The sequence below is a fragment of the Phyllobates terribilis genome, unplaced genomic scaffold (assembly GCF_046119375.1).
Source record: "Phyllobates terribilis strain yellow unplaced genomic scaffold, ASM4611937v1 Scaffold_7__3_contigs__length_470593459, whole genome shotgun sequence".
Classification (NCBI taxonomy): domain Eukaryota; kingdom Metazoa; phylum Chordata; class Amphibia; order Anura; family Dendrobatidae; genus Phyllobates; species Phyllobates terribilis.
In genome coordinates, this window is record NW_027362767.1 from 260,162,691 (window position 1) to 260,190,444 (window position 27,754).

The 27,754-nt window shown below is 44.5% G+C and overlaps 1 protein-coding gene across 2 annotated transcripts in view; it reads right to left on the reverse strand.

Annotated features, from left to right (window-relative positions):
- Positions 1-8,627: 8,627 nt before the first annotated feature.
- Positions 8,628-27,754, reverse strand: part of RNF224 (ring finger protein 224) — a 92,950-nt gene continuing 73,823 nt past the window's right edge. For both annotated transcript variants that reach the window (XM_073640506.1, XM_073640505.1), the window contains exon 2: positions 8,628-9,418. In XM_073640506.1, coding sequence (XP_073496607.1) covers positions 8,896-9,411 — 516 coding nt within the window. In that variant the 5' untranslated portion in view covers positions 9,412-9,418 and the 3' untranslated portion in view covers positions 8,628-8,895. The remainder of the gene's footprint in view (positions 9,419-27,754) is intronic.

Sequence of the window (27,754 nt, forward strand, 5' to 3'; positions counted from 1 at the left end):
CACCCGAGATACAACCTGTGCATCTCGTGCACTAGCTAGCCGTTGGGACTGATGGCGATGCTGTGCAGCATCAGCCCCAGCTGGATGAGAATGGGAGACCACAGAATCCACTGAAGATTCTGAACCCATTTCAGATCCAGCAACCGCCTGGCGCCTAACAGGTACCTTGAGACAGACATATTTAGATGACAGCCAGACCTTGTCCCCTGGATGAAACAGAGGCGGATCCAGGCGTCTCTTATCTGCGTGTTTCTTCATACTTTGGCTATGTGCCCACGATGCAGAAATGAAGCAGAAAATTTCTGCAGCGTTTCTGCATCTCCCTTGCCAGAAAAAACTAATGCAGATTGTGCATGCGTTTTTCCTGCAGAATACATGCGGATTCGCATGCGTTTCCGCATGCGGACTGACAAGCACTTTCCAGGCGATTAGCATCACTTGGAAAGTGCTTGACAACTAGGTCACACTATATAAATCCATGCAAACGGCATATATAGTGTGACCGTAAAAATAAAAAAATAAAGCTATACTTACCTCCGATGCCGCCGCGTGTGCTGTCGCGCTCGTCCTGGCTTCTTCCTGGTTGCCGGGCTATCGCGAGACAGCCTGCGGTCACATGACCGCGACGTCATCTCAGGTCCTGGAAGATAAGCGCTGCAGGGGCCGCCGGACAGGTGAATATAAACTTTATTTATTATTTTATTCTTTTTTTTACAGGTACAATGGTACCCAGGTCTGGATGAGAGTCTTCTCTCCTCCAGAACTGGGTACCATCCGCACATTGAAACGCATATAATCCGCGTGTACAAATGTACAGACACGGATTATATGCGTCTCAATGCAAGTCAATGGCGGCAATTCCGCTGCGCTTCCGCAAAATTAATGAACATGCTGCGGATTTATGAGCGCTGCAGAAACACTGCGGAAAAATCCACAGCATGTGCATTGACATTGCGGAATGCCATTGGGGACCATGGGGTGCGGATTACCAAGCGTTTTTGATGCTTTTCCGCTGCGGAAATTCCGCAGCGGAAACGCATCGTGGGCACGCAGCCTTTCAGAGGTCTTCATTAATGTGGACTCGGTGTCCTCCCAGATCATAGAAAAAACCCTGACAAGGGACTCAGCAGCAGGAATATCAGAGGTAATAGAAACAGGGAGCAGAATATTGGGATGTTGACCGTAGACCACAAAAAATGGAGACTTGGCAGAGGATTCACTGACATGGTTGTTGTAAGAAAATTCGGTGCAAAGCAGGAGTTCGGCCCAGTCGCTGTGGTGGCCATTGAAGTGCTGTAAGAAGTTTGTCAGGATCTGATTAACCCGCTCCACTTGACCATTGGACTGCGGATGGTAAGCCGATGAGAAATAAAGAGTGACATTTAGTAATTTTCAGGTGGCTCTCCAGAAGCGAGAAATAAACTGGATGCCTCTATCCGAGACAATGTGGAGTGGTAGACCATGGAGGCGGACGATATGTAAAATAAACTTCTCTGCAAGGACTGGAGCAGACAGGAGACCGGATAGTGGAGTGAAATGGGCCATCTTGGAGAAGCGATCCACAACCACCCAGATGACGGTACACCCGGCCAATACTGGGAGATCAGTGATAAAATCCATTGCAGACGGTACGGGCAAAGGATGTAGCCGGCCGGTCGGAAGTTGTTTCGGAGTCTTGTTCTGGGCACAAGAGGGACAGACAGAGACGAAATCCTCAATATCCTTACGCAGGGTCGGCCACCAATAAAATCAGGAAATGATAAAAGAAGTTTTTTTCTGTCCGACATGACCAGCCAACTTAGACAAGTGACCCCACAGAAGAAATCGCTTCCTGTTAGATTCAGCAATGTAATCTTTCCGGAAAGGAGCCGAGACAAATCCAACGGAGCGACAGAAATAATTTTGGTACGCTCGACGATGTGTTGAAGCTCCTCCTCCTGGTCGGAAGCCTGGAAGGATCTGAAGAGAGGGTCCGTCTTGACGTTTTTATCGGCTAGCGGAAAATGGAGAGTGAAGTTGAAGTGAGCAAAAAACAAAGACTACCTGGTTTGTCGAGGGTTAAGTCGCTGTGCGGATTGCTGATAGGCTGGGTTCTTGTGGTCAGCATATATAACCACAGGGTGCATCGCTCCTTCAAGCAAGTACCACCACTTCTCCATAGAAAGTTTAATCGCTAGCACTTCTTGATCGCCAATAGAGTGATTACGTTCAGGAGCCAAGAAGATCGTGGAAAAGAAGCCACAGGTCACCATGCGACTGGATGAAGACTTCTGAGTAAGAACGGCACCAGCCCCTGAGGAAGAAGCATCCACCTCCAGAATGAACTGCTTTTTATTGTTTGGATGATGCAGCACAGGAGCCGAGTAGAAGGACTGTTTTAGAGACACAAAAGCATGTTCTGCTTCTGGAGTGCACACCTTAGGATTGGCCCCTTTGCGGGTCAGGGCAGAAATAGAAGAAGTCCAAGAGGAGAAATGCGGAATGAATTAGCGGTAGTAAACCCGAGAAACCGCTAGATAGCCTTTAGTCTGGACGGGGCCACTTCAAGACGGCGGATACCTTCTCGGGATCCATTTTCAGGACGGTCTCTGAGACGATATACCCCAGAAAGGAAAGAGAGGTCTGCTCAAAGATGCATTTTTCATAATTTGGTGTACAGACGGTTCCGCCTAAACCTCAGTAGAACCTGGCAAACATCCCTCCTGTGTGTTGGCAGATCGGGAAAGAACACCAAGATGTCATCTAGGTACACTACCACACACGTGTAGAGGAGGTCCCGGAAGATATCGTTTACCAGTTCTTGGAAGACTGCTGGGGCATTACAGAGTCCAAATGGCATTACGCAATGCTCGTAATGGCCAACGCGAGTGTTAAAGGCCGTCTTCCATTCGTCTCCCTGGCGAATTCGAATCAGGTTAGATGTTCCTCGTAGGTTGAGTTTTGTGAAGACTCTGGAATCTTTCAAGCGATCAAATAGCTCGGAGATGAGAGGCAGGGTATATTTATTCTTGATCGTGTTTTGGTTGAGGCCCCTATAATCGATGCAGGGTCGTAGAGAACCGTCTTTTTTCTTTACAAAGAGGAAGACTTCCAGATAAATCCCCTGGCAAGGTTCTCTTCTATATATTTGGACATGGCACGGGTCTCAGCATGCGACAGGGGATAGATGCTTCCTCATGAAGGAAATGTGCCCAGCAGAAGGTCAATCGGGCTGTCATACGGCCTATGTGGTGGTAAAGTCTCAGCCTTCTTTTTACCAAGGACGTCCACGTACATCCAATATGCCACAGGCAAACCAGGCAGATTAGCAGGAGAAGAAGGACGAATGGGAGTAAGGCAACTCTCGTGACAGTCTTGACCCCAGCGGAGTACTTCTCCGGACCTCCAGTCCAGGACAGGTTCCTGTTTTTGCAGCCATGGCAGACAAAAGAGCAGAGAGTGAGACAGAACAGATAGTACACAAAGAGGAATCTTTTCCGAATGCAGCATACCTAACCGAAGTTCCACTGGTTCGGTAACAGAAAGGATGGCTTCAGAGAGAGGTCTTCCATCCACCGAAGAAACCACCAATGGATCCTGTTGATGTAGGATTGGGATCTTATATCGCTCCATGAGAGCCTGTTGGATGAAATTACCTGCAGAACCAGAGTCCAAGTAGGCTGTCTCAACAAAATGGATGTTGCCACAGGAAACAGTCACCGACAGAGACAGTGATGGAGAGGAGTGATTTTTGCCCAGGGTGGTATCTTCCACAGACCCTAGGCTCTGGAGTTTCCCAGTCTTTCTGGACAGGAATGGATTAGATGCTCAGAACTGCCATAATAGAAGCACCTTCCCTCGGCACGACGTTTGGCCATCGTCACCTGATCAACTTGCATAGACTCTGGGGAGGATGCTGAGGCAGAGGCTTGCTGTAAGACCGGCTTTTGAAAGGTGGGAGCCACGCGTAAAGGTGTTTTCACACCGGTCACCTCCTTGGAATTCTCCTGGAACCTAATGTCAATCAGTGTAGCCAGAGACACCAGGTCATCCAGAGAGGTGGGTATATCACGACTGGCCAGCTCATCTTTAATTCACCCAGAAAGGCCCTCTTAAAAGTTATCCTCATTATGCCAGGCAAGTTCAGATGAGAGAGTGCGGAAACGTACAGCGTACTGGCCCACTGTTAGATCTCCCTGACGCAGGAGGAGAGAAGAGGCTGCTGAGGACGCACGGCCGGGCTCATCGAAAACCCTTCGGAAGGACTCTAGAAATGACTGGAGGTTTGACACTAAAGGGTCTCCTCTCTCCCAGAGGGGATTGAGCCACGCCAAAGCTTCGCCAGTGAGGTGGGACATATTGAAGGCCACTTTGGCTCTCTCACAAGCGAAGTGATGTGCCAAGAGTTTGAAGTGCAACGTGCACTGGTTAATGAACCCCCGAAATAAAGTGGGGTCCCTGCCATAGCATGGGGGGTGCGGACAGCTGGGGTCCAAAACTGGCAGACTGTGGAGGAACATTTGAGGTAGTTGCTGCTTGGGCTGATGCGGGTGCAGCCAGAGAAGGCAGCGTGTCCAGGCAGATGTTCACTGTCCGCAGGTAGGACAGGATCTTGTCCTGTTGGTCTTTCTGACAAGAGGCCTCCTGATACAGGACTGAGATGGAGAATGCCTGAGAGCCTGTGGATTCCATGGCCTGTGCAAACTGTAACGGGCAAGGTGGTGGAACCACTGTGCCGTGGCCCGAGGAGGGCAAGGAGAGGCGTGACTAGGGACCTCAACAAGGCTGACCTCGGAAGTACAGCTGCTTGACGACTCTGTGATCCGTGGAGAGACGGGGGGGGGGCAGGACCAGATGCTACTCCGGGACTGACTTCGGGTGGATAGCAGCTGACACCCAAGGGACAGGAGGCAGGCACGGTAGATAAGCTGACACTGGTGGTATAGTGACAGATACGCCCGACACACCGGCAGGCAGGTACAGGTGGGCACGACTGGAGAATAGGCAGGCTGGTACAGGTGGACTGGCAGACTAACACGGCAGAGACAGGCAGGCTGGCATAGCTGATAGACAGGCAGGCTAACACGGTTGATAGGCAGGGGGACACGGCTGATAGACAGCCGGACTCAGCTGATAGACAGGCAGGTGGACACAGCTGATAGGCAGGCAGGTACAGTGGGTACGGAAAGTATTCAGGTCCCTTTAAATTTTTCACTCTTTGATTCATTGCAGCCATTTAGTAAATTCTAAAAAGTTCATTTTTTTTTTCATTAAAGTACACTCCGCACCCCATCTTGACTGAAAAAAAACAAAAATATAGAAATTTTTGCTAATTTATTAAAAAAGAAAAACTGAAATATCACATGGTCATAAGTATTCAGACCCTTTGCTCAGACACTCATATTTAAGTCACATGCTGTCTATTTCCTTGTGATCCTCCTTGAGATGATTCTACTCCTTCATTGGAGTTCAGCTGTGTTTAAGTAAACTGATAGGACTTGATTTGGAAAGGCACACACCTGTCTATATAAGACCTCACAGCTCACAGTGCATGTCAGACCAAATGAGAATCATGAGCTGAAAGGAACTTCCCAAGGAGCTCAGAGACAGAATTGTGGCAAGGCACTGATCTGGCCAAGGTTACAAAATAATTTCTGCATTACTCTAAGGTTCCTAAGAGCACAGTGGCCTCCATAATTCTTAAATGGAAGAAGTTTGGGACCACCAGAAGTCTTCCTAGACTTGGCCATCCAGCCAAACTGAGCAATTGTGGGAGAAGAGCCTTGGTGAAAGAGGTAAAGAAGAACCCCAAGATCATTGTGGCTGAGCTCCAGAGATGCAGTAGGGAGATGGGAGAAAGTTCCACAAAGTCAACTATCACTGCAGCCCTCCACCAGTCGAGCCTTCATGGCAGAGTGGTCCAACGGAAGCCTCTCCTCAGTACAAGACATATGAAAGTCTGCATAGAGTTTGCTCGAAAACACATGAAGGACTCCCAGACTATGAGAAATAAGATTCTCTGGTCTGATGAGACGAAGATAGAACTTTTTGGTGATAATTCTAAGCGGTTTGTGTGGAGAAAAACACACAGCTCATCACCTGCCCAATACAATCCCAACAGTGAAACTTGGTGGTGGCAGCATCATGCTATGGAGAAATTTTTCAGCTGCAGGGACAGGACGACTGGTTGCAATTGAAGGAAACATGAATGAGGCCAATTACAGAGAAATCCTGGATGAAAACCTCTTCCAGAGTGCTCTGGACCACAGACTTGGCGGAAGGTTCACCTTCCAACAAGACAATGACCCTAAGCACACAGCTAAAATAACAAAGGAGTGGCTTCAGAACAACTCTGCGACCATTCTTGACTGGCCCAGCCAGAGCCCTGACCTGAACCCAATTGAGCATCTCTGGAGAGACCTGAAAATGGCTGTCCACCAACATTCACCATCCAACCTGATGGAACTGGAGAGGATCTGCAAGGAAGAATGGCCGAGGATCCCCAAATCCAGGTGTGAAAAACTTGTTGCATCATTCCCAAGAAGACTCATGGCTGTACTAGCTCAAAAGGCTGCTTCTTCTCAATACTGAGCAAAGGGTCTGAATACTTATGACCATGTGATATTTCAGTTTTTCTTTTTTAATAAATTTGCAAAAATTTCTACATTTCTGTTTTTTTCAGTCAAGATGGGGTGCAAAGTGTACTTTAATGAGAAAAAAATGAACTTTTTAGAATTTACCAAATGACAGCAATGAAACAAAGAGTGAAAAATTTAAAGGGGTCTGAATACTCTCCGTACTCACTGTATACAGGTATACAAGCTCTGGAACCGGAGAACTAACAAGAGTGTTATGAACAAACTTACAACGTTGCACAGTCACCTCCATTTAGGAGGAGGTGCCTTAAATACTAAGTGTCCTTCAGCAATTGGCTGGGGACACCGTAGGGCAGTTTACGCGGCCCCTTTAAGAGACGGGGAGCGCACACGCGCGTCCTAAGCACAGTGCCTAGGGATCTGCGCACCGTGCGCATACCCCGCTTGGCATCAGAGCCAGAAGAGGGAGGAGCGGGACACTGGGGCCAGGCCGGAGAGCGAGTCGGCGTCTCCGCTAGGGGAGAGAGGTAGAAGGCAGAGATGTCGGCGTTACAATCATCAGATATTATAAAAATAGTGATAATGACCTCATGGTAAAAGCTGTGGGAACGCTTCCAGTGTGAATCCCTGTGGTGAAGGCGAGATCTGTATTGATTGTAAGCAGCACATTACAGCCCCCCATGCACATTAGACTAATGCCGGCCGCACCTGCCGACTGATTGTTGGGGAAGATGTTGATCGCCTTGTCCGATTTCTTTCTCTCTATTGCTTTGTTTTCCTGGAGATAAGCATCTGAAGTATGAGGCTCTTCTGCATCCATGTCCCCATCTTTTTCAAAGCATCTAATAAAAAATGAAACCAGTTTTCTATCGTTTTGTATTTACAGCTCCTTATCAGACCAACATGCCTCTTTGATTACAGCAAGCTTTGCACGTGCTCTTTGTTTCTTAATGTGACGATGTGCTGACAGCAGAAAAGGGAGCGCAATGTAAAAATCCTTGTGAGAAACCATTTCTCATAAATTACCCGCAGATGCGCTTTTTTTTTTGTTCATTAGTATCAGCCTCAAGCTTCCTGACAGCAGATGTCAGGTAAAAGAGGGATCGGACATGCCATCTATTGCCAGAGGGGTCTTCCCATTGAAATAAACCAGCACGCCGGCACAGTTATGGGGCGTTGGGGTGTTTTCTGTTATGTGGGCGCTGTAACATCTTCTAATGTTGTGGGTTGTGCTAGCTGCTTACTGAAAGGTTTACAGTTTAGGAGAATATAAAGCGGACTTTGGTGACCTCTAGTGGTCATTGTGTAGAATGCTGTGAACTCCCATATTTCTTGGTTTTGGTAGCGTCGTTCTCTAAAACAGCATAAATAAAGTTCAAGCTATTTTCCTATTTTTTTTCCTGGGCCAACGGAAGCTAATGGGATACTTTGTTGGCCTCCGAGTGAGGAATAGATACCTATGGACACATTTATTTTGTATTTTCAGGAGCTGATGTTAGCCAGGCATATCTAAGGGCACTGGGTAACAAGTAATGATACTAGGGACCAAGATGATTAGTAGTCTTATGTAATGCACTATGGAAAACTCAAGGAAAGGGTGATACCCTAAACGGACGTTGCATCACTACTTTCTTTGCTGTTTGAATTTTTGAGTCATGTTTTATTAAATGCATCAGAAATTATACTCACCCTCCTGAAACTCCCTTTCTGGTTCTTACCTGACCCCCCTGATCTCTACTTCCTAGGATCGTCCTTGACATACCATAATTTACTGCTCAGCCAATCAATGTCCTTGGTGGTGACCTACCTTGGCCAGTTATTGGCTGCACATGGATTTCCAGCCATTCCTTTTTTCCTGAAAGAGAAACCAGCGAGGACTGGGAGAGTGCCAAAACAGGAGTCGAAGTGAAGGGAGAGAACGTAGTGATTTTTTTTTTATTTTATTTTAGAACAGTCTGGATTCCTTAACGAACCCATTTAAGGCCTACAAGTCATGGCCAAGGTCACTAGAGTATTAGGAATGGACATCCTTATAGCCCGGATTTTCACTTGCTGATATTTAATAATTTATTGGCTTACGATACAGGTTTTGTTAGCATTTCGTACAAATTTCGTGCAAAAAAACCCATACACGATGACAAAAAAAAAGAATGCTATAGACTATTTTATATGATGAGTGAATGATACATTGTTATGTTATATGCCAAGCTACACTCCAGGAAAATTGTTGGAACCTGAGAGAAAACAGTGCAATGCGATGATAACTGTGTCATGTCTTCAGCGTCATAATGTTGACCGCCATTTCCTACATCGTTTTCTGTTAAATACAAGCGCAGCAAGAGCAACAACACCAATTTTTACAGCAAATTCTTCTGGGAAACCGCAGCTGGGAGACCGACTCTAGACAGTTTCCCGTTGGTTGTCGACTGATGGGCACGTTCTTTACGAATACTTTGAGTTCCGAGTCAGTATCTAAAGCCTTGCTGGCCGATCGAGGGCTGTCCTTTTCAGACTTAACCGCTAGAAAGGCGGCAAGGTCAAGGTCTAGCATGGCCACTCCTCCCCGGGGCGTTGGTGTGTTCTGGCGGCACTGTGGACATGGGATCCATCTTTGCTCATTGGTCACCGAGTCAAGTTTCCTGATGCAAACCTGACAGAAAGTGTGACCGCAGTACAGCCGCCGGGGCAGCCGATTAGAAAGATTATAGCTGGAAAAGCAGATGATGCAGTCAATTTTACGGCTGTTCCTTTTCTCTTCCTCTTCGGCTGCCACATTTCCAATTATGCCAGAATCTGTTTTGTCAGTGCACTCGGGATTGTTATTACTGTGATACATACTCAACCTAGTGAAAGAAAAAGGAAAATTATCAGTAAAAGAGTAACTAAATTTTTTATTTAATCATTATTGATCAGCCTGGGCAAAATTATGAATTTTTGTAATATACTCGATGACCTTTTTTTGCTTCCCTGTCTCTCAAACAACATGCTAAAAGTGCTGTTTTAACTGCTTTGTTCATGCTCTTTTACTGTTTGCTTTAACCTGATCCTTTAGTAAGAATTCATACCCAAATAGTATTTACAAACACTCACTGTCTTATCATAAGGGAGGGGAGCAGAGAAGCGCACACATGGTTAGTGTTTGTGTATGGATTCTTGTTAAAGCTGCAAGTCAAAGCAGCTTGTAAACGAGCATGAACAAGGAGTTAAAACAGCACTTTTAGCATGGTGTTTGAGAGCAACGGAAGCAAATTAAAGTAGTGAAGAATTTTACAAACACCCATAACTTTGCAATTTGTGAAGGATCATATACAGGCGCATCTCACTAAATTAGAATATCATCAAAAAGTTAATTTATTTAAGTTTTTCAATACAAAAAGTGAAACTCATATATTCTATAGAGTCATTACAGAGTGATCTATTTTAAGTGTTTATTTCTGTTAATGTTGATGATTATGGCTTACAGCCAATGAAAACACAAAAGTCATTATCTCAGTAAATTAAAATAATTAACAAAAATCACATGCAAAGGCTTCCTAAGCATTTAAAAAGGTCCATTAGTCTGTTTCAGTAGGCTCCACAATCATGGAGAAGACTGCTGACTTGACAGATGTCCAGAAGGCAGTCATTGACACACTCCACAAGGTCCCAGAGTTCCAATTTTCATTTGGAAATCAGGGTCCCAAAGTCTGGAGGAAGAGTGGAGAGGCCACAATCCAAGCTGCTTGAGGTCTAGTGTGAAATTTCCACAATCAGTGATGGTTTAGGGGGCCATGGCATCTGCTGGTGTAGGTCCACTGTGTTTTATCAAGACCAAAGTCAGCGCACCCGTCTACCAGGACATTTTAGAGCACTTCATGCTTCCCTCTGCCGACAAGCTTTTTGGAGATGGAAATGTCATTCTCCAGCAGGACTTGGCACCTGTCCACACTGCCAAAAGTACCAATACCTGGTTTACACACAGCAGTATCACTGTGCTTGATTGGCAGCAAACTCGCCTGACCTTAACCCCATAGAGAATCTATTATAGAGAATCTATGGGGTATTGTCAAGAGGAAGATGAGAGACCCCAGACCCAACAATGCAGACGAGCTGAAGGCTGCTATCAAAGCAACCTGGGCTTCCATAACACCTCAGCAGTGCCACAGGCTGATCGCCTCCATGCCAGGCCGCATTGATGCAATTATTGATGCAAAAGGAGCCCCGACCAAGTATTGAAGGCATTTACTGAACATACATTTCAGCAGGACAACATTTCAGATTTTAAAATAATTTTTCAAGCTGTTGTTATAAAGTATTCTAATTTACTGAGATAATGACTTTTGTGTTTTCATTGGCTGTAAGCCATAATCATCAACATTAACAGAAATAAACACTTGAAATAGATCACTCTGTAATGACTACATAATATATGAGTTTCACTTTTTGATGATATTCTAATTTAGTGAGATGCACCTGTATATATACATATATATATATATATATATATATATATATATATATATATATACAGTCATATGAAAAAGTTTGGGCACCCCTATTAATCTTAAGCTTAATGTTTTATAAAAATTGGTGTTTTTGCAACAGCTATTTCAGTTTGATATATGTAATAACTGTTGGACACAGTAATGTTTCTGCCTTGAAATGAGGTTTATTGTGCTAACAGAAAATGTGCAATCTGCATTCAAACAAAATTTGACCTATGCATAAGTATGGGCACCCTTATCATTTTCTTGTTTTAAATACTCCTGCCTACTTTTTACTGACTTACTAAAGCACTTTTTTTGGTTTTGTAACCTCATTGAGCTTTGAACTTTATAGCCAGGTGTATGCAATCATGAGAAAAGCTACTTAAAGTGGCCACTTGCAAGTTGTTCTCCTGTTTGAATCTCCTCTGAAGAGTGGCATCATGGGCTCCTCAAAACAACTGTCAAATGATCTGAAAACAAAGATTATTCAACATAGTTGTTCAGGGGAAGGATACAAAAAGCTGTCTCAGAGATTTAACCTGTCAGTTTCCACTGTGAGGAACATAGTAAGGAAATGGAAGAACATAGGGACAGTTCTTGTTAAGGCCAGAAGTGTCAGGACAAGAAAAACATCAGAAAGGCAGAGAAGAAGAATGGTGAGATCAGTCAAGGACAATCCTCAGACCACCTCCAGAGAGCTGCAGCATCAACTTGCTGCAGATGGTGTCACTGTGCATCGGTCAACTATACAACGCACTTTGCACAAGGAGAAGCTGTATGGGAGAGTGATGCGAAAGAAGCCGTTTCTGCAAGTACGCACAAACAGAGTCGGCTGAGGTATGCAAAAGCACATTTGAAGAAGCCTATTTCTTTTTGGAAGAAGGTCCTGTGGACTGATGAAACCAAGATTGAGTTGTTTGGTCATACAAAAAGGCGTTATGCATGGTGGCAAAAAATCACAGCATTCCAAGAAAAACACTTGCTACCCACAGTAAAATTTGGTGGAGGTTCCATCATGCTTTGGGGCTGTGTGGTCAATGCCGGCACTGGGAATCTTGTTAAAGTTGAGGGACGCATGGATTCCACTCAGTATCAGCAGATTCTTGGCAATAGTGTTCAAGAATCAGTGATAAAGTTGAAGTTACGCAGTGGATGGATCTTTCAGCAAGACAATGATCCAAAACACCGCTCCAAATCTACTCAGGCATTCATGCAGAGGAACAATTACAATGTTCTGGAATGGCCATCCCAGTCCCTAGACCTGAATATCATTGAACATCTGTGGGATCATTTGAAGAGGCTGTCCATACTCGGCGACCATCAAACTTAACTGAACTGGAATTGTTTTGTAAAGAGGAATGGTCAAAAATACCTTCATCCAGGATCCAGGAACTCATTAAAAGCTACAGGAAGCGACTAGAGGCTGTTATTTTTGCAAAAGGAGGATCTACTAAATATTAATGTCACTTTTCTGGTGAGGTGCCCATACTTATGCACCTGTCAAATTTTGTTTGAATGCAGATTGCACATTTTCTGTTAGTACAATAAACCTCATTTCAAGGCAGAAACATTACTGTGTCCAACAGTTATTACATATATCAAACTGAAATAGCTGTTGCAAAAACACCAATTTTTATAAAACATTAAGCTTAAGATTAATAGGGGTGCCCAAACTTTTTCATATGACTGTATATATATATATATATATACACACATATACATACATATATATATACATACATATACATACAGAGTGGGGAGTATTTTATACTTCACATTGTGTGATTTTTAAATAATTAAATTGCATTTTATTGCATGAAATGAGCATTTGATCACCTACCAACCAGCAAGAATTCTGTCTCTCACAGACCTGTTAGTTTTTCTATAAGAAGCCCTCCTACTCTGCACTCGTTACTTGTATTAATTGCACCTGTTTGAACTTCTTACCTGTATAAAAGACACCTGTCCACACACTCAATCAATCACAATCCAACTGTTAGAACCCTCCTGTTTGTTTTTGTTTCTATCTTGTGTTTTGCGGTCACGTGACCATCTTCCTATATATTCCAGCTCCGCCCTTCTGGCCTTGCTGGACTTCAGTGTTGTTTAGACTGTCTATCTAGCCAGGTGCTTTTGTGCCTATCTTTCTCTACTTTGCTTGGTCCTCTGGACCTCTAGTACTTTTGTCAGTTTATCTTTTGCTCTGCAACAACTTCTGTTAGGAGGTGTCCCATTTTTTGTCCCAGTCCTTAGTTCTTTTAGGGACCCCTCCCTTTCTCTATAGTTCTCCGTTCAGACTAGCCGAGGATGAAGGCGGGTCTGTTCACAAGGAACAGGTCGCCCGCTACAACGTAGGAACTCAGCTTAGTCTTACTGTAGGGACAGCTCTCCCCTTCTTTCCCTAGTTTATGTTGCAGATCATAACAGTAAGTCCAGCCAAAACAAAACAAAAAAACTTTAAGGAAAGAAATCCGGGGATCAGTATGGTTTCTGTTCAAGATTTGGCTCAACGCCTGCAGGGATTGTCTCTGGAGGTGTCCGAGCTCCGGCAACACATGAGTAGCTGTCCTGGAGCGCATTTTGTGGAACCGAAGGTAGGACTCCCTGATATTTTTGATGGTAAACAACAAGATTTTTTTTCCTTTAAAAATGCTTGTTTATTATATTTTCATTTGAGACCAAAGTCCTCTGGGAATGAATCACAGCGGATTGGGTTTATCATGTCACTTTTGCGCAAGGAACCACAGGGGTGGGAATTTTCTCTCCAACCTAATGATCCGTGTTTTAGATCAGTGGAGGATTTTTTTTCTGCTATGGGGCTATTGCAGGGTTCCCCAACTCCAGTCCTCAAGGCCCACCAACAGGTCATGTTTTCAGGATTTCCTTAGTATTGCACGGGTGATAATTCCATCATCAGCACAGGCAATAGTTACATCACCTGTGCAATACTAAGGAAATCCTGAAAATATGACCTGTTGGTGGGCCTTGAGGACTGGAGTTGGGGAACCCTGGGCTATTGTATGACGATCCTGATCGAGTCTCATCTGCTGAGACAGAACTGAGACGTTTGAATCAGGGCTCAGGTGATGTTGAAAATTATTGTACACACTTCAGAAGGTGGTCCTCAGAAGTGAAATGGAATGATTCGGTGTTAAAATGTTTTTTTCTTGCTGGTCTAAGTGAAAGGGTTAAGGATCTGCTGATTGCATTTCCTGCACCTGAAACCTTGCAAGAAGCCATACAATTAGCTATACGTGTGGACAGGAGACTGCGTGGCAGGGTTTATGATGAAAAGATTCCTGCAATGGCAGCTCCTAGTTCCCAGAGGGTCTGCTCGGACGGCGGAGAACCGATGGAGGTTGGGGTGATGTCACTCCGCTCTCAGGAAAGAGACCGCAGGTATTCCAAGGGATTGTGTTTTTATTGTGGTAAATCTGACCATTTGATTAAGAACTGTGAGCTTCGTTTAAGTAAAGAAAAAAAAAAGGTCAGTTACGCCCTTATTGCTTGTTTGAACTCTAAGGGAGTATTTCTTTCAGGGAGTACCTCATTGCAGGAAGATTTGATTGAATTTCAGGTATTTGTGGATTGTGGTTCAACACTTAATGTGATTGATAAGGGGTTGTTGGAAAAACTTAAATTGGAATCCAAACCTTTGTCATCACCTATTTCTGTGATTGCAATTGATAACACTCCTTTGAAATGTATTACTCACAACGTTGCTGCATTTCCCCTCACTATCAATGGCATTCACCAAGAAATTTTGGACTTGGTTGTTTTGGATAATTTACCCTCTCCGGTCGTTCTAGGATTGCCTTTGTTAAAACTGCACAATCCTTTACTGGACTGGTCTACTAATGTGATTAAGTCTTGGAGTCCTAAGTGCTATGGTAAATGTTATAATGGTTGCATTGCGGCTGTGGAAAAAGGGGAAATATCACATGTAAAGCGCCATGGAATAAATGGCGCTATAATAATAAATAATAATAATAATAATTACCTGTACCTATTCAGGATTTTTGGAAGGTTTTTTCAGAGGAGGAGTCGCAAGTTTTACCTCCTCATAGGGACTATGATTGCACCATTGAGTTTGTTCCGGGTGCTACTCTTCCCAAGAGTCGCTTATTTAATCTGACTATCCCTGAAAGAAAGGCCTTGGAGGAGTACATACAGACTAGCCTGGCTGCTGGTCACATTAGACCTTCTAAGTCGCCTGTGGCCGTTGGATTTTTCTTTGTTAAAAAAAAAGACGGTGGTTTACGTCCATGTCTGGACTTTCGTGAAATTAATAAGATTACCGTACGCAATTCCTACCCATTGCCGTTAATTCCAGACTTGTTTAACCTTCCTCTTGTGTTAGCTTTCTGTTACTCTTTCTCATGTTAACGGGTCGGTTTTGACCCGTGTCTTAAATCACCCCTAGGATACCCTAAAAACAGTTATTTATGATCCAATTTGTTTCTTACCTCTTAGTTACCTTGTTAGGGTTTCTCATCCATGGAAGGATTGATTTTAATTTTTTTGTTGTGGCCCCCTGGGCCTTTCATTTGAGAGCATACCCTTCATTTTCAATATAAAAATATTGTCAAATGAACCTCAAGAGAATAATATAAACTTAAAAAAGTTTGTTATATTACCTGACTATTACTGAAGGGTTTTAGAACACATTTCTTAAATGTAAAAAAAAGTATACATATATATATTTTATATTATTAACTCTAGTAACATCTATGGTGTTACGGTTCAATTTTGACCCATATCTAACTACTTTATGAAAAAGGCAAAAGACAGATTTTTTTTTATAGAACTTTAATACAAATAAAAGATGAAAATTATATTAACATTAATAGCAATAATAATAAAAAGTAGCTTTTCTAGGTCAAACAAACAACAATCAATCAAGCAAATCAACAGAAATCAAGTACTAGTTTTTAGATGCATTAGTATTTAGATGCATGTGTGGCAAAAAGTGACACTTTTTGTGTGTTCTTTGCAGAGGTATTTTTTGCAGCTGAAGCACGAAGTGTTTGTCTTTCTGTCCTTATTGCTAGGGCAGACCTGACACCTTTTTCTTTTAGAATCAGGTGGTCTCACTGGGGTTGTGGCCGTCGTGGTTGATGTTGAGGCAGGCCTGGTTGAGGAGGATGCTGGTGATGATGCTCTTTGTGTTGCTGTGGGTGTGGACGAAGCACTTGTTGAGCTCTGGAGTTGTCGGACCAAGGCTGCAGCGGCTGGGTCTCGGGGCACTCGTTCCCTTTGGTCAATGTGCGCCTTGACAAGGGATCTTCCTAGTTCCTCAAGAAACATCCTCAGCTTGTGTTTTTTCTTTGAATTCCATCCTTGGTGAATGTGGGTCCACAACACAAATGAATTGCATGCTGACACATCAAGGATGTTGTAAAATACAACCATTGGCCATCTCCTAGTCATTCGCTGGCAAGTGTAGGTGGCAGTCAGCTTGTCCAGGTTATCCACTCCTCCTTTGTTTTTGTTATTGTCCAGGATGATTCTGGGCTTTTTGTCACTTCCTGATGACACAGCTGCATCTTTGTGAAGTGTGGACATCAGTACCACATTCCGTCGTTTTTTGGGGCAGTATGAAACAGCAGTGGTGGTGTCTGTAAAAACAAACTTTGAGGAAAGTGGAGCCCTGTCCTTCATCTGCAACAATTCAGCGGGCAGCTCAGGTTTGTTTTTTTTCACTGTGCCCACCATGGTGATTTTCCTCCTGAGAAGTTCTTGTCCAAGGTCATAGCTGGTAAAAAAATTGTCACAAGTAATGTTGTGACCCTGCAGTCCAGTAGTCATATCGAGGACTACACGTTTTCCTTGTTTTTTTTCAAGGATGCTGCTTGAAGACTTGCCTGTGTAAATCTGTAGATTCCATGCATAGCTAGTTTTTGCATCACAGGCTGCCCAAATTTTTATGCCGTATTTGCCTGGCTTACTTGGCATGTATTGCCGGAAGGGGCATTTTCCGCGGAAAGGGAGAAAACGTTCGTCTACTATCACCACTGGCCCTGGGTTGAACATCAGTGGAAGGAGCTGCACCCATTTCTCCCAAACATCCCTGGTGGGAGCAAGTTTGTCAGATTTTGTTCTGGTGTCTCTGTTGTCAAATCTGAGGACTCTTGATATCATTTGAAAATTTTGAAGAGACATTGTTGCCCGGAAAATATTCCTGCCTGTCGATGCGTCCCAGAGACTATCAGTGGCCTCATTGCAGGATTTGTACACTCCAGCAAGGAGAAGAACACCAATGTAGGCATCCAGGACATCATCATGAAGGTCATTCCACATGTTGCCGTGGACTTTTTTTCCTTCAAGGTTTGTCAAAGCAATAATGACTTTTTTTATTGACAATGGCATAAACAGATCAAAACATGACTTGATGTCACTTACTCTTGTCACAGCAAACCTTGTGATCCCAGGGGTCATTTTTATGACATTTGCAGCATCAGCCCTGCCATGTACATCTGGAGGTACTGAGCTCCAACTGATCTTGCCACTTTTGGATTTGAATCTTTCAGCGGGAGCAGCTTCAGCACCAGTGACCTCCTCATCAGACTGAGCAGAACTGTCTGTGTCTTCCGGTTGATACTCCGCATCATCTTCCTCTTCAGAAACCTGTTCATCTGTATCAGTTTGCTGCTGTGTGTCCTCTGATTCATTATCATCTAAGATATAATCCAGAATTTGGCTTACATCAAATCTTCTCCTCATTGTTGCATGTGTAAACTGGAGATGTATACTCTGCAAAGTACCAACTCTAAGCTGATTTGGCCATACATGCCTGGACATGTCCCTAAGGGTATGTGCACACGATGCAGAAATGAAGCAGAAAATTTCTGCATCATTTCTGCATCTCCCTGGCAGAAAAAACGCATGCAGATTGTGCATGCGTTTTTCCTGCAGAATACATGCGGATCCACATGCAGATTCACATGCGTTTCCGCATGCAGATTGACAAGCGCTTTCCAGGCGATGTTAGCATCACCTGGAAAGTGCTTGATAACTAGGTCACACTATATAAATCCATGCAAACAGCATGGATTTATACAGTGTGAACCGAGAGCGTGTATATACTTACCTCCGATGGCCCGCGCTGTCCTGCTCAATCTGTTCTCCCGGCTGCCGGCAACTTTGAATTGAAAGACCTGCCGACGTCAGCGTCACGTGACCCGTCACATGACTCTGACGTCACCGCAGGTCCTACAACTCACTGCAAAGTGCCGGGAACCAAGCGGGAGCGCTGCGCGGGCCGACAGAAGGTAAGAATACATTATTTTTTATTTTATTCTTCTTTTTACAGCTTTTTTAATGGTACCTGGGTGTGGATGAGACTCTCCTCTCCTCCACACCCGGGTACCATCCGCACATTAGAACGCACCAATTACGCAAGTACAGATGCTGTCTTGCGGAATTGGCGCGTTCTAATGCAAGTCAATGGCGGCGAAATCGCCGCGTTTCCGCAAAATTAATTGACATGCTGCGGATTTTTGACCGCAGCGTTAACGCTGCGGAAAAATCCGCATCATGGGCACAGCACATGCGGATTTCCATTGGGGAACATTGCTTCCCTTCTACCATGCGTTTTTCATGCGTTTCCGCGGCGTTTACGCAACTGCAAAAACGCCGCGGAAACGCATGAAATACGCATCGTGTGAACACAGCCTAACTCAAGTTGTTGGAGGTAGAGCTGGCTGTGGGCTGTTGGTTTATATTGTGTTTATGAGTTCAGTTTTTGGACTTATTATTGTTTTTTTACTCTTATATTAGACCTGGGTCGAAATTGACCCCAACAGCACAAATGTTATAATTTTAATAAGAGCATTTTTACAATTTAGTAAAATAGTTTTATTTATTGTATTTTGTTTAAAAATAAATTCCTGAAAAAGTCAAAAAGTCTTGATGCAATAAACAAATGTATGTAGAATTTGTATGCTTTTAAAACCTAAAACGGGTCGGTCACGACCCTAACACAAGAGGAAGGTTAACCAGTTAGTGGGGGCCAAGTGGTTCTCTAAAATTGATCTCCGGGGGGCATACAATTTGTTATGAATGAAGGAGGGTGATGAATGGAAAACTGCTTTTAACACTCCGGTAGGTCATTTTGAGAATCTGGTGATGCCTTTTGGTCTTACCAATGCACCTGCATTTTTTCAGAACCTTATTAATGACATCCTGAGACCTTTGATTGGCAAGAATGTGATTGTGTATTTGGATGACATTCTGATTTATTCACCAGATCTGGAGTCCCATTGGCAGAGTGTACGTGAGGTGTTGCAGTTATTGAGTGATAATTCACTTTTTGCTAAGCTGGAGAAATGTGAGTTCGCTGTACAGAGAATTAGTTTTTTGGGCTACATTGTCTCCAGCGAGGGCTTTGAGATGGACCCGGTGAAAGTTCAGGCTGTGCAGGAATGGCCTAGGCCTATTGGTTTGAAATCAATACAGAGATTTCAAACTGACCGATCTCACCAGGAAAGGTGCGAATACGGTCCAGAGAACTACTGAGGCCATTGAAGCTTTTGTGTATCTCAAGGAGAGGTTCAGTTCTGCCCCTATCCTTATGCAGCCTGATGAGATCAAGCCTTTTTTGGTCGAGGTTGATGCTTCTTCGGTGGGGGTCGGTGCAGTTTTGTCTCAGGAGAACAAGGGTGGAGTACATCCCTGTGCTTTTTTTTCGAAAAAATTTTCAGAAACCGAACTTAATTACGATGTTGGTAATCGGGAATTGCTGGCTATTAAACTCGCGTTTGAACATTGGCGTCATTTCTTGGAAGGTGCTAAATTTCCTGTTCAGGTTTTCACATATCATAAGAATTTGATCTATCTTGATGCTGCCAAACGCTTGAATGCCCGTCAAGCTAGGTGGGCACTTTTTTTTCTCAGTTTAATTTTTCTGTTACCTATATCCCTGGTACTAAGAATGTTAAAGCCGATGCTTTATCTCGCAGCTTTTCTCCCATGGTTGGTACTGAGGAGGAGGAGAGCATTTTACAGGAAGGAGTTGTGGTAGCAGCATTGGACTCCGTTTTGGAAGAAGGGATTCTGAAAGCCCAAGAGGATGCCCCATCTAACACTCCTCATGGGAGGTTGTTTGTGCCTAGAACCTCTAGGAGAGATTTGTTTGTGGAGTATTAAGAGTCTCGGTTGGCAGGTCATCCAGGAATTTGTGAGACTAAGAGACTTATCAGTCGCAGTTTTTGGTGGCCTGGGTGGCAGAAGGAAGTCATCAAGTGGGTGCGTCAATGTACTGTGTGTGCTAGGTCAAAGGCTTCACATACTCTTGCTGCAGGGTTGCTTTGCCCTCTGGAGGTTCCTAGTGCGCCTTGGACGCATTTGGCAATGGATTTTATTACTGACCTTCCTGTGTCCGAGGGTTTCACTGTCATCTGGGTGGTCGTGGACCGTTTTAGCAAGATGTGTCATTTGGTTCCATTCATTAAGCTACCCTGCGCTAAGACATTCGCTAAGGCGTTTTTTAAGGAAATTGTCAGGTTCCATGGCTTTCCCACCGACATTGTTTCTGATAGGGGACCTCAGTTTGTGGCTCGCTTTTGGCGTGCTTTTTGTGACAGGTTGGGAGTCCATTTGTCATTTTCGTCTGGTTATCATCCTGAGTCTAATGGACAGACAGAAAGAAAGAACCAGGATGTTGAACAGTTTTTGCGTTGTTTTGTGGAGGACTATCAAGAGGGGTGGTCTGAGTTTCTGCCACTCGCAGAATTTGCTCTTAACAACCATACATCCTCCTATGCTGGGTGTTCTCCTTTTTTTTGTTGTACTGGGAGACATCCGTCTTTTGGTTCGTTCTCCAAATTGGGGTCGGCGGTGCCGGAGGAGGAGAATTTTTCCGGTGATTTGGAGAGAGTTTGGACTAATGTACGTTGTAACCTTCAAGAAGCTAACAAAAAGTCCAAGAAGTATTTTAACATGAAACGTAAAGAGGTTTTGTTTACTGTGGGTGACATGGTTTGGTTGTCCTCAAAGAATCTGCGGTTGAGGATTCTCTCTAAAAAATTGGGTCCGAAGTTTGTGGGGCCATTTAAGGTGCTTCAGGTGGTTAACCAGTCTGCTGTTAGGTTGGAGGTTCCCTCCTCCTGGAAGATTAATCCTGTGTTTCATGTTTCCTTGTTAAAAAAAGGATGATGTATCGGATAGGGAGGCCACTGTCACAGTTCCTCCGGTGGTGGAAGACGGCGAATATGAAATTTCTCGTATCCTGAATTCCTGAGAGCATAGAGGGAGATTGCAGTATCTTGTCGCTTGGAAAGGTTTTGGTCCCGAGGATAGCTCCTGGGTTAAGGCGGATGATGTCTCTGCCCCTAGACTTGTCAGAGCTTTCCACAAGAGATTTCCGGATAGGCCTGGGCCTGGAGGATCCGGAGGATCCTCATAAAAGAGGGGGTACTGTTTGTTTTTGTTTCTATCTTGTGTTTTGCGGTCATGTGACCATCTTCCTATATATTCCAGCTCCGCCCTTCTGGCCTTGCTGGACTTCAGTGTTGTTTAGACTGTCTATCTAGCCAGGTGCTTTTGTGCCTATCTATCTCTAGTTTGCTTGGTCCTCTGGACCTCTAGTACTTTTGTCAGTTTATCTTTTGCTCTGCAACAACTTCTGTTAGGAGATGTCCCATTTTTTGTCCCAGTTCTTAGTTCTTTTAGGGACCCCTCCCTTTCTCTATAGGTCTCTGTTCAGACTAGCCGAGGACGAAGGCGGGTCTGTTCACAAGGAACAGGTCGCCCGCTACAATGTAGGGACTCAGCTTAGTCTTACTGTAGGGACAGCTCTCCCCTTCTTTCCCTAGTTTATGTTGCAGATCATAACACCAACTTCTCCACCATGGCCAAGACCAAAGAGCTGTCTAAGGACACCAGGGACAAAATTGTAGACCTGCACAAGGCTGGGATGGGCTACAAGACAATAAGCGAACAGCTTGGTGAGAAGGCAAGAATTGTTGGCACAATTATTAGAAAATGGAGCAAACACAAGATGACTGTAAGTCTCCCTTGGTCTGGGGCTCCATTCAAGATCTCGCCTCTTGGGGTAAGGATGATTCTGAGAAAGGTCAGAAATCAGCCCAGAACTACACGGGAGGACCTGGTCAATGACCTGAAGAGAGCTGGGACCACAGTCTCATGTATTACCGTTAGTAACACACTACGCCGTCATGGATTAAAATCCTGCTGGGCACGCTAGGCCCCCTGCTCACGCCAGCACATGTCCAGGCCCATTTGAAGTTTCCCAATGACCATCTGGATGATCCAGAGGAGGCATGGGAGAAGGTCATGTGGTCAAATGAGACCAAAATAGAACTTTTTGGTATTAACTCCAGGCGCCGTGTTTGGAGGAAGAAGGATGAGTACAACCCCAAGAACACCATCCTAACCGTGAAGCATGGTCGGGGAAATATCATACTTTGGGGTTGCTTTTCTGCAAAGGGGACAGGACGACTGCACTGTATTGAAGGGAGGATGGATTGCGAGATTTTGGCCAACAACCTCCTTCCCACAGTAAGAACATTAAAAATGGGTCGTGGCTGTGTCTTCCAGCATGACAATGACCCGAAACACACAGCCAGGGCAACTAAGGAGTGGCTCCGTAAGAAGCATTTCAATGTCCTGGAGTGGCCTAGCCAGTCTCCAGAACTGAACCCAATAGAAAATCTTTGGAGGGAGCTGAAACTCAATGCTGCCCAGCGATTGCCCCGAAACCTGAAAGATCTAGAGAAGATCTGTATGGAGGAGTGGGCCAAAATCTCTGCTGCAGAGGGTGCAAACTTAGTCAAGAACTACAGGAAATGTCTGACCTCTGTATTACAAACAAAGGTATCTGTACCAAAGATTAAGTACTGTTTTTCTATTGTATCAAATACTTATTTCGTGCAATAAAATGCAAATTATGTAAAAATCATACAATGTGATTTTCTGGATTTTTTTTTAAGATTCTGCCTTTCACAGTTCAAGTGTACCTACGATAAAAATCACAGACCTCTCCTTTCTTTGTAGGTGGGAAAACTTGCAAAATCGGCAGTTGAATCAAATACTTATTTTCCCCACTGTGTGTGTGTGTATGTATTGTGACAAAGTCACTGGCAAAGTGCTGTGGGGGAGATATGTAGCACTGAGATTGTTAGCTCCAGTAATTAAACTTAGGAAAAAGGTTCCAGCAAATGAAGGAATAAGGAGTTGATCAGGCATCTTTAGTGCTAGGATGCTTGAACACCTGTAGAGAGGGAGGGGGACAGAGGATAAAATGCACAGCCTTTAGAGCATTTGGTGTGGGGTCGGCCTGGAGGTAAAAGCTCTGGAGCTGTTTGTTTCACACATGTGGATGTATGGAGATTGCAGGTTTCCTGGATTGAATGCCTTTGTTAAAGGACATGGAAGATGGACTCTAAGCCAGATGGGCTATCCCGCACTATAGTATGGACTTGTTGTTTTATGTTTTGCCTTCTGCCGGACAAAGGCTGTATTTACTTTTTCTGGTGACGTGGTTTATGAGGATTGCTATAAACCAGCCGCACCTTAAATAGAAACGGTTCCTGTGTCTGCCTCTTTAAGAAGCCGAGTGAGTCGATGTAGATATATATCTATATGTATATATTTATATATACACTACCGTTCAAAAGTTTGGGGTCACCCAGACAATTTTGTGTTTTCGATGAAAACTCATACTTTTATTTATCAAATGACTTGCAAAATGAATAGAAAATATAGTCCAGACATTGACTTTAGAAATAATGATTTTTATTGGAAAGAATAATTTTCTCCTTCAAACTTTGCTTTCGTCAAAGAATGCTCCTTTGCAGCAATTCCAGCATTGCAGACCTTTGGCATTCTAGCTGTTAATTTGCTGAGGTCATCTTGAGAAATTTAACCCCATGCTTCCTGAAGCCTCTCCCACAAGTTGGATTGGCTTGATGGGCACTTTTTGCGTACCATGCGGTCAAGCTGCTCCCACAACAGCTCAATGGGGTTGAGATCTGGTGACTGCGCTGGCCACTCCATTACAAATAGAATACCAGCTGCCTGCTTCTTCCCTAAATAGTTCATGCATAATTTGGAGGTGTGCTTTGGGTCATTGTCCTGTTGTAGGATGAAATTGGCTCCAATCAAGCGCTGTCCACAGGGTATGGCATGGCGTTGCAAAATGGAGTGATAGCCTTACTTATTCAAAATCCCATTTACCTTGTACAAATCTCCCACTTTACCAGCACAAAAGCAACCCAGACCATCACATTACCTCCACCATGCTTGACAGATGGCGTCAGGCACTCTTCCAGCATCTTTTCAGTTGTTCTGCGTCTCACAAATGTTCTTTTGTGTGATCCAAACGCCTCAAACTTTGATTTTCAATCTTCCTCTGTTCAATGTCTGTGTTCTTTTGCCCATATTAATCTTTTCCTTTTATTAGCCAGTCTCAGATATGGCTTTTTCTATGCCACTTTGCCCTGAAGGCCAGCATCCTGGAGTCGCCTCTTCACTGTAGACGTTGACACTGGCGTTTTGCGTGTACTATTTAATGAAGTTGCCAGTTGAGGAGCTGTGAGCATAGGCGGATTATAATGAGGGCAATCCGGGCTACCGCCCGGGGCCCCGAGCCTGCTGGGGGCCCGCGGCTCCGGGCGGGGTGTCTAATGCCGGATTGCCCTCATCACATGTGCGGGCCGCCACGGCACATACCGGTAGCAGTGGCGGGAGGGGGGGCCCCAGACCGCTCCCCCAGCAGCGGCCGCCACTACTTCTTCATCGGCCGGGCCAGCACTGCAGCAGTTAACTTCCCTGTGCTGGCCCGGCCACGTCACTGCTAGGAGACACGGCCCTGTGCACGGCCGTGTCTCCTAGCTGTGAGGTCACGCAGTGCGCGCCCGGCCTGCATTGCTGCAACGGAGAAGTCAGAGCAGGCAGGAGGAATGTAGCCGGGGGATGGTGAGTCTGTGTGTGTATGTGTATGTATATGTGTATGTATATGTGTATGTATATATGTGTGTGTGTGTGTGCAGGCAGATATCATTGTGTGATGTCTGTTTATATGTATTTTTGTGTTTCAAATGTGTTTATGCGTGTATGTATATGTCTGTATATGTTTGTGTGTGTGCGTGACTACATGCGTGACTGCGTGCGGCCTCCTGCTGAGTATAGTTGGCGCCGTGCAGCCTCCTGCTGTCTCTGGGGGAGGGGCGCCGTGCGGCCTCCCACTATGTATAGATGGCGCTGTGCGGCCTCCCACTGTGTATAGATGGCGCCGTGCGGCCCTCTGCTGTGTATAGATGGCGCCGTGCGGCCTCCTGCTGTGTATAGATGGCGCCGTGTGGCCTCCTGCTGTGTATAGATGATGCCGTGCGGCCCCCTCCTGTGTATAGATGGCGCCGAGCGGCCTCCTGCTGTGTATAGATGGCACCGTGCGGCCTCCTGCTGTGTATAGATGGCTACGTGCGGCCTCCTGCTGAGTATAGATGGCGCCGTGCGGCCTCCTGCTGTCTCTGGGGGGGCGCCGTGCGGCCTCCCGCTGTGTATAGATGGCGCCGTGCGGCCTCCTGCTGTGTATAGATGGCTACGTGCGGCCTTCTGCTGAGTATAGATGGCGCCGTGCGGCCTCCTGCTGTCTCAGAGGGGGCGCCGTGCGGCATCTATACTCAGCAGGAGGCTGCACGTAGCCATTTATACACGTATACTCAGCAGGAGGCCGCACGTAGCCATCTATGCAGTGCCATCTATACACAGCGGGAGGCCGCACGTAGCCATCTATACACAGCAGGAGGCCGCACGGCGCCATCTATGCACAGCGGGAGTCTCAGTGCTTTGCAAGAGCAGTCAATAAATTCTGCTTGACTAATTCTGAGCACCATAAAGTCTGGTTCGCTTCTAACCTGCTGTCTTCATTTTCAGCTTGCTGAATTCTAACTCATTTACTGTCATTCGAGACAATGCCTTTGCTGGTCTCTTTCACCTTGAATACCTGTAAGTGCTCCACTTAATGTCATATTTTTGATTCTGTTCTTCTTCATCTTTTGGCATGTGCAATTGTATAAGCAAGTATTCATATGAATTTATGACCTACTTAAACCTTGGAGGACCTTAAATTTTATTCAATCAAATTTTTTTCCAGTTTAAAACTATGGGACATATATGTGCCTTGGTCCTCAAAGGGTTTTTAAAGGGGCTGCAAACATAAATACGAAAAAAATAATTCAATTAGTGCTTTTTGTGTTCATTTAATTTTTATTTGAAGTCCATTTTTTTTTATATACCTTGAAATTAAGCCCTACCCCATGGAATGAAGCCCTACCTACATGACATCTGAGAGCTACATGGATCCCGCTTGTGAGGTGCCTGTCCGTCACTACTATTCAGTTTTAGGGTCCACTCACTAAGCCATATATTCTCTCATGCAAGAGAATAGAGTCAATTATGCTAATGACACTCGGCTCAAACTCTGTCAGAGCTTCAGCTGAGTGTGATCCGATTCTCTCGCAGCACAGATATGGAGAAGATGGAGAACTTAATTTCTCCATCTTCTCCATAGTCTCTGTGAGTGTTCATCGGACTGCACTTGGATGACATCCGAGTGCAGTCCAATGTTTTACGTGCACCCATAGACTTGTATGGGTGCACATGGTCCGAATATCGAATGAGATTATTTTCTCATGCCAATAATCGCAGATCTGCACTGTCCCATAGTATAACATAGGGCCGAGTCCTATCCGATAAAACATCACATAGCATTCGGCCGTGTTATACGACAATGTGAGCGAGCCCTTAGAGTCAAGGAATATTTACATGCAGATGATGATATTACTCTCCAAGTGTATATTTTTTTAGGCGAGTTCATAGTAAATGCTTTGCCTTTTTGACATGTGATCAACTAAAGAACAAGAAAGATTTAGGACCTCCCCTATAGAGAAACGGAAAATAGTTTGGAGGACTTGCATGTCCTTTTTTATTTATTATGAGAAAATCATAAAAGATCCCGTTTTTTAACCATGCTGTGACTTTCTGCTGAGGGAGAGGGAGAGAGCTGCCCTATTCAGAGTCTGTAATAAGACCTACTGACAAAAGTGTTGAAGATACAGTCTAATGTGAATTAACAATGAAAAAAAGTTAATTTCACAAATGGCTTGTATTTTTTTTAATACAAACTTTTTTGTGTTTACAGCTCCTTTAAAGGGAATCTGTCATCAGGTTTTTGCCACCTAATCTGAGAGCAGCATAATGTATGGTTAGAGGCACTGATTCCAGTAATGTGTCACTTACTGGGCTGCTTAGTGTTGTTTTGATAAAATCATTGACTTGTCAGAAGGTAATTATCACTAGATGACTAGTAAATCTGCTGCCAGGTAGTCAAGCATATTAATGAGTTCTGTAGGACCCCACCCCCATCACTGATCAGTAGATTTCTGTGTACACTGAGCATGGGCAGAAAGCTGCCAATCAGTGGTGTGGGTGGGGCTATACAGAGCTCAGCATTCAGAGAGCTGCTAGATCTGCAGCAGATAAAATGGTGATTTTCTCAAAATGACAACAAGCAGCTGAAAAAGTGACACATCGCTGGAATCAGGGTATCTGCCCCTATATTGTGCTGCTCTCAGATGGGGCAGCACAATTAATATTGTGCCAAATTAATTTCACGTGAACTATCACATGATCTATCACAGGGGATCATGTGACATGTCACGTGATAAATCAGGTGTGTGGGGGGGGGGG